Raw genomic sequence first — 5,711 nt, forward strand, 5'->3', positions numbered from 1 at the left:
CCCGTCATCGGTGTCGGTGGCGAGGTCGGCGTACATGGCGTCCTGCGCTTTGGCTTCGCGGCGCCACGCCTCCTCCTTCTCCTCGAACTCGCGCGCCCTGGCGAGGCCCTACTCGAGCAGGACGTCGTTGACCTCCTCCTCCCGGCGGCGGCGCTGCGCCACCTCCTCCCTCCTCCCGCGCAGTGTGCGCGAGGATGGCAGCCTCCATGGCATCTGCCTCAGCTGGGGGGAGTAAATCCTCCGGCCTAACGAAGCCACCGCCCCGCCGCTCCGGCTCCTCCTCGAGCTCCCTCTTCACTGCGCGGAGCAACGGGAGCTCCTCTGGTTCCCTTTTCACCGTGGTGAGCAGCGTACGGGAGCTCGACCCCTCGGCAGAGCTGCCCGCGCCGGAGGACAGCCGCACCTGCCTGCAGTCGTACTCCTCCGTCTCGCGGCGGAGGAGCGACGGCGGCGGCTCTAGGCCGCGGTTCGTGTACTTCCGAACGTCTCGCTTCCTCGCGCCGTCGGCTTCAACGCAATGCTACCGCTCGGGATCGTCGCGACCGCCGGCGCGGAGGCCCGAGCTCCACATCGTGCACCACATGGTGGACTGCGGTGGCAGATTGGAGTCATCGGCGGCGAGAAATCGAGAGGGGAGAGGGGGGATTGCGGCGGCGCGGGCATAGGGTTTGGCCCCGTATACTCACCGCGAACCCGTAGTTATACTGTGCGAGGGGAGGGGGGTTTCTGGGCCACTCTAAAACATTTACGGTTCGGGGCTATACGGGCTCTAGTCTGGCCCAAAAAAGAGGCCAAACCCGTATTGTCGCCGGATTTTTAAAGTTCGTGCAGTTTTACGGAGTCTGTTAGAGATGCTCTAAGTGCCCCAGAAAAGGAAAACTATGCAAGCTCGTAAATGCCACTATCTTTGGACTTTCTGATAAGTTTTCATCTAAGGTTATGGCACACAACTAAGAAGGGGGGGGGGGGCAGAAGGAGAAAATTACGTATAATCATCTCAAAAGACCCAATGTTTTGTGGTGAAATAGAAGGACCCGCCTATTGCTTCATCCGACATCAGAAAATGACACTAAAATTCTAATATTTCAAGCGAATCGAGTGTAGCTCAGATGGTTATATTCCTTATAATGAAAACAAAGTCACAAGGGCTGCATGAGAGGAGCGACGGTGGCGGCTCTAGGACACGGTTCGTGTACTTCCGGACATCTCGCTTCCTCGCGCCGTCGGCTTTGACGCACCGCTGCCACTCGGGATCATCGTGACCGCCGGCGCGCGGCTATAGGCCATGGCTCGTATATTTCCGGACATCTCGCTTCCTCGCGTCGTCGACTTCGACACACCGCTGCCACTCGGGATCGTCGCGACCGCTGGCACGGCGGCCCGAGCTCCACATCCCACGCCACATGGTGGACTGTGGCGGCGGATTGGAGTCACCAGCGGCAAGAATTTGAGAGGGGAGAGGAAGGAGGATTGCGGCCCCATATACTCACTCCGAACCCGTAGTTATACTGTGCGAGGGGAGGCGGTGGTTTCCGGGCCACTATAAAACACTTACGGGTCGGGGCTATACGAGGCAGCATCCTGTCGTCCGACTCGGTCGTAAACCGATTAAACACGCGATGAGCTATCCCGTCTCGCTCACTTCACTCGCTGCGCGTCGCGAAAACCGGAAAGCTGAGGCGGACAGACAGCGACCGCAGGCGCCTCCCAGCCTCGGGCTGGTCGCCTCCCCTCCCCCATAGACGACTTGACCTCTTCTTCTTCCCCCTCCCCCCCTCCTCCGCTCGCTATACCACGCCCACACCTCCTGCTGCTACGCCACAGCCGGCCGCAGAAGTCACGGCCGACCTCCGCGTCCGCACGGGTGCCAGCTATACAGTTACAGTTAGAGACAGTGCCGTTCGCTTCTTGGGTGCGCCGCGATGCCGCCGGGGGCGGGCCGCCGGGCGGCGGTGGACGTGGAGGACCTCCTGGTGCGCGTCAAGAACGGCGCCGAGCCCGAGCTCGGCGCCGTGGCGCGGGAGGTAGCCGCGCTGGCCGAGGAGGGGAGGCTCGGCGGCGACGAGGATGATGGGGTCCTGGTGCCGGCGTTGCTCGCGCGGCTCGCTGGCGCCGGGGACCCCGAGGTCAGGGTCCTCGTCATGGCCGCGCTGCGGCGCCTCGCGGGCTGCGCCGGCGGCGAGACCAAGGTGAGCGAGCGGCCTCTGTTTGGCCTCTTGTGGCCGTGCACCCTATGTGTTCGATGGTATGCTCGTGGACGGATGACCTTGAATGTCCGCTTCTTGGGGAATTTGGAGGCTGCATTTAGTGTTGTCTTGGATCATGGAAACACGGAGTGTCTTCATAGTTGAGAGCTGTAGGAATTTCGACCTGTGCCCAACCGCTCGCCGCACGGCACAGGGGCCTGTGTCTACAGCCTTGACAGGGTCATATATTTTCTGACAATAAGGATATGACTAGGAGTACTTGATTATATAAGTTTTTCATTTTGCAGAATATGATGGTTGAAGACTAGTAGTTGATCATCAGAGTACAATAAATAACGAAGCCGATCATGCTTCCCAATATGATTGTATTTTCCGCATGGCTTTGCAGGAGAGGATGGCAAGCATTGATGCGCTTTCAAGCATCGTACGCTCCTTATCTAGAGACGTCGACGAGAGAATGGAAGCAATTGTGCTGCTATTGGATTTGTCAGATATTCCACAGGTCCGGCAGAGGATTGGCAGGATCAAAGGATGCATAGTGATGCTGGTCACGCTGCGGAATGCACATGAATCAGGCACCTATGATGACGCAGAGAAGTTGCTGCACATTTTGTCTTGCAACCCACAAAATGTGCTGCTCATGGCAGAGGCTGGCTATTTTCGACCATTGATACATTACCTGAAAGAAGGTATTTTAATTATTCTACACTCTGCATCACACGGCCATTTTTTTATAAGCACACTGCCATGTTCTAGCATATGTAAGTGTGAGTTATACTGGCATTCTTCAAAATCAGGGGGTTATGAGCTTCACCCTTCCTATTTGATTAACCAATTAAGAGCTTCTCAAAATGCACATGTGAGATCCAAGCCATAAAATTGAAGACGAGGTCATGTAAAACCATGAAAAATAATGCCATGAGTAATAATAGAGTGCAACCCAGAACTGTGAGAAGAAACAGGACAAGACTTCGAAATTAATCTGATTAGTTGAATCCCCCCTTACTTCAGCGCAGCTGTGTGTCATCTAGCTACAATGATGTTTTAAGGTTTATTTTCTGATTTTACAGGTTCAGATATGAACAAGATCCTCATGGCAACCGCTATTTCTAAGATGTTCCTCTCTGAACAGATGAAATCCTCCCTTGGAGAAGATGGAGCAGTCGAGCCCCTTGTGGAGATGTTTAAATCTGGAAACCATGAAGCCAAGCACTCAGCCCTAGCCGCCTTGCGTAATCTCTCTAGCTCTCTGCAAAACGCAGAACTTTTGATAAATTGTGGCATAACTGGATCACTGCTTCAACTCCTTTGCTCGGTCACGTCAGTGCTCATGACCCTTAGAGAGCCAGCGGCAGCTATACTCTCAACTATAGCACAATCTGATCGTATCCTCCTACATAGGGATGCAGCTCCTCAGATGCTCTCACTTCTTAACTTATCGTGTCCAGTAATTCAGCTTCATCTTTTAAGGGCCCTCAATAGTATTTGTGGGCACACAAACGCTAAGAGGGCTAGAGCTAAAATTAGACAAAATGGTGGAGTGCAGCTCCTCCTGCCATTCCTTAGAGAAAAGAATGTTGGCATCAAAGTTGCTGCTTTGAATTTAATGTTCCATCTATCAAAAGATGCTTCACAAGAATTGGCCGAACAGATCAGGGAGACCCATCTTGATATCTTAGTGAAGATTATTGCTTCTCCTACACCTGGGATTGCCGAAAAGGCTGCAGCTGTTGGTGTCCTAAGTAACCTCCCGGTGGCAGATAAGAATATCACAAAGTTTCTCACACAAGCAAACTTGCTTCCAGTTTTGATCTCCTTATTGGAGGCAAACATCTCAGCATCTCCGTCGCCACAAAAAATGTGGTTACTTGAGGGCATTGCTGGTGTGTTAACCAGGTTCACCGTTTCTTGGGATAAGAAACTACAAAGCTTAGCAGTTGGACATGGGGTAGTTCCTTGGCTCGTCAAGCTGCTTTCAGAAGGATCAGTAAAGGCAAAGTCTAAGTCAGCGACATCCTTGGCTCAACTGTCACAGAATTCAGTAGCATTACGCAAGGCAAAATCTCCAAGGTGGCTTTGTGTTCCCCCATCAGCTGAATCTTACTGCATAGTTCATGATTACCAGTGCACTGTCAAAAGTACTTTCTGCTTGGCAAAAGCTGGTGCTGTCAACCCACTGGTCCAAATACTAGAAGGCGAAGAGCGAGAAGCAGATGGATCTGTGCTGGAAGCGCTGGCTACCCTCGTGCAGGACGAGATCTGGGAGAACGGGAGCAGGGTGATAGAGAAAGCATCGGGTGTCCACGCTCTGCTGAGAGTCGCTGAAGCAGGCGAGTTGACCTCCCAGGACAAGGCGATATGGATACTGGAGAGGATCTTCCGTCTCGAAGAGCACAGAGAGCAGTACGACGGGATCGCGCAGGCTCTGCTCATCGATCTCGCTCAGAAAGGCGACCCTGTCCTGAAACCGATGATTGGCAGGATCCTTGCTCACCTTCAGCTGCTGCAAACGCAGTCCAGCTACTTTTAAGCATAGCCGTTGTGCAGTGATGCTGGTTGAATGACCTGGGCAACCACCGGTGCCCCTTGAAGGATGCCTGATACATATACTTGACAGGATGTTTGAAGTGCAACATCTCCTTTGTCAAGCAAGATGTTTATCGATCTCCCGAATTATCTCTAAAGGGAGATTTTGTTATTGCAGTAATGTCAATGGCTGTTCTGTATTTTCCTGCTCATTTTTGGTTAGTTAAAGGAGTGTGTTACTCCGATGAGAGAAAGATGCAAGTTTTATAGCTTAGGTTAATTATATGTTCAGCGAGAGATACTTCATTGATATGTAGATATATACATGCAACCATTGTTTTGTACAGCACATTTGTTCGACTCCCAGTGATTGTAAATTGAGCTACTAAGAATCCATGATTGCAGACAGCCGCTCGGGCAGCGCAAGTTGCTTGACTTTTTTTTTTCATTCGATAATGCTAATTGGCGAATGTTCGCTGGGAAGGAACTCCCAGCGAACGCCCTTGCAGCCGTTTCATCTAAGTAATTGCCACCCCCCAGGTTCCAGATCTTCTAGTTGAAACATCTCCTGTATCTAGGAGAGACCTGTGGACGAGGGATTGCGTGCAGATTTTATTTTTTGGACTGCAATAGCCAGCGAACGTTTGCTGGCCAGGATGACATTTGTGAATGACGCGGTTCGTAGTTTAGTGTTTTGGGGTCGCATTTTTGTCTTAAAGCATGATATTTTGTTGATTATAGTGTATTTTTCATCTGAAAACTGCCACCATCAGATCTTGATCCTGTGGCTATGAGAGGCGGCTATGAGAGGCTTCGCTGGGGATTTCCTCCGGAGGAACGGTCGCCAGATAACATTTCCAAAAAAATTTCCCTCCGAGGACTTGCCAATGTACGATCACCAATGACTATTAAGGACTTCCGATCTCTTGGATCTGTTAGAAATAGTTTAAACCTGCTATTGTAATCTCATCTGTATCT

The 5,711-nt window shown here is 51.9% G+C and overlaps 1 protein-coding gene across 1 annotated transcript; it reads left to right on the forward strand.

Annotated features, from left to right (window-relative positions):
* The first annotated feature begins 1,619 nt into the window (after positions 1 to 1,619).
* LOC125546054 (U-box domain-containing protein 24-like) lies at positions 1,620 to 5,141 on the forward strand. Its single transcript, XM_048710175.1, has 3 exons — positions 1,620 to 2,189; positions 2,596 to 2,896; positions 3,278 to 5,141. The coding sequence occupies exons 1-3, from the start codon at positions 1,923 to 1,925 to the stop codon at positions 4,735 to 4,737; spliced, it is 2,028 nt and encodes a 675-aa protein (XP_048566132.1). The 5' UTR covers positions 1,620 to 1,922; the 3' UTR covers positions 4,738 to 5,141.
* Positions 5,142 to 5,711: the final 570 nt, after the last annotated feature.

The sequence above is a fragment of the Triticum urartu genome, chromosome 3 (assembly GCF_003073215.2).
Source record: "Triticum urartu cultivar G1812 chromosome 3, Tu2.1, whole genome shotgun sequence".
Lineage (NCBI taxonomy): Eukaryota > Viridiplantae > Streptophyta > Magnoliopsida > Poales > Poaceae > Triticum > Triticum urartu.

Excerpts from the sequence above, each read along its gene's own strand:
- LOC125546054 (XM_048710175.1), top strand. The coding sequence starts at position 1,923 with ATGCCGCCGGGGGCGGGCCGCCGGGCGGCGGTGGACGTGGAGGACCTC. Across the intron at positions 2,190-2,595 it reads GCGCCGGCGGCGAGACCAAG|GAGAGGATGGCAAGCATTGA; the intron begins GTGAGCGAGCGG and ends ATGGCTTTGCAG. Across the intron at positions 2,897-3,277 it reads GATACATTACCTGAAAGAAG|GTTCAGATATGAACAAGATC; the intron begins GTATTTTAATTA and ends CTGATTTTACAG.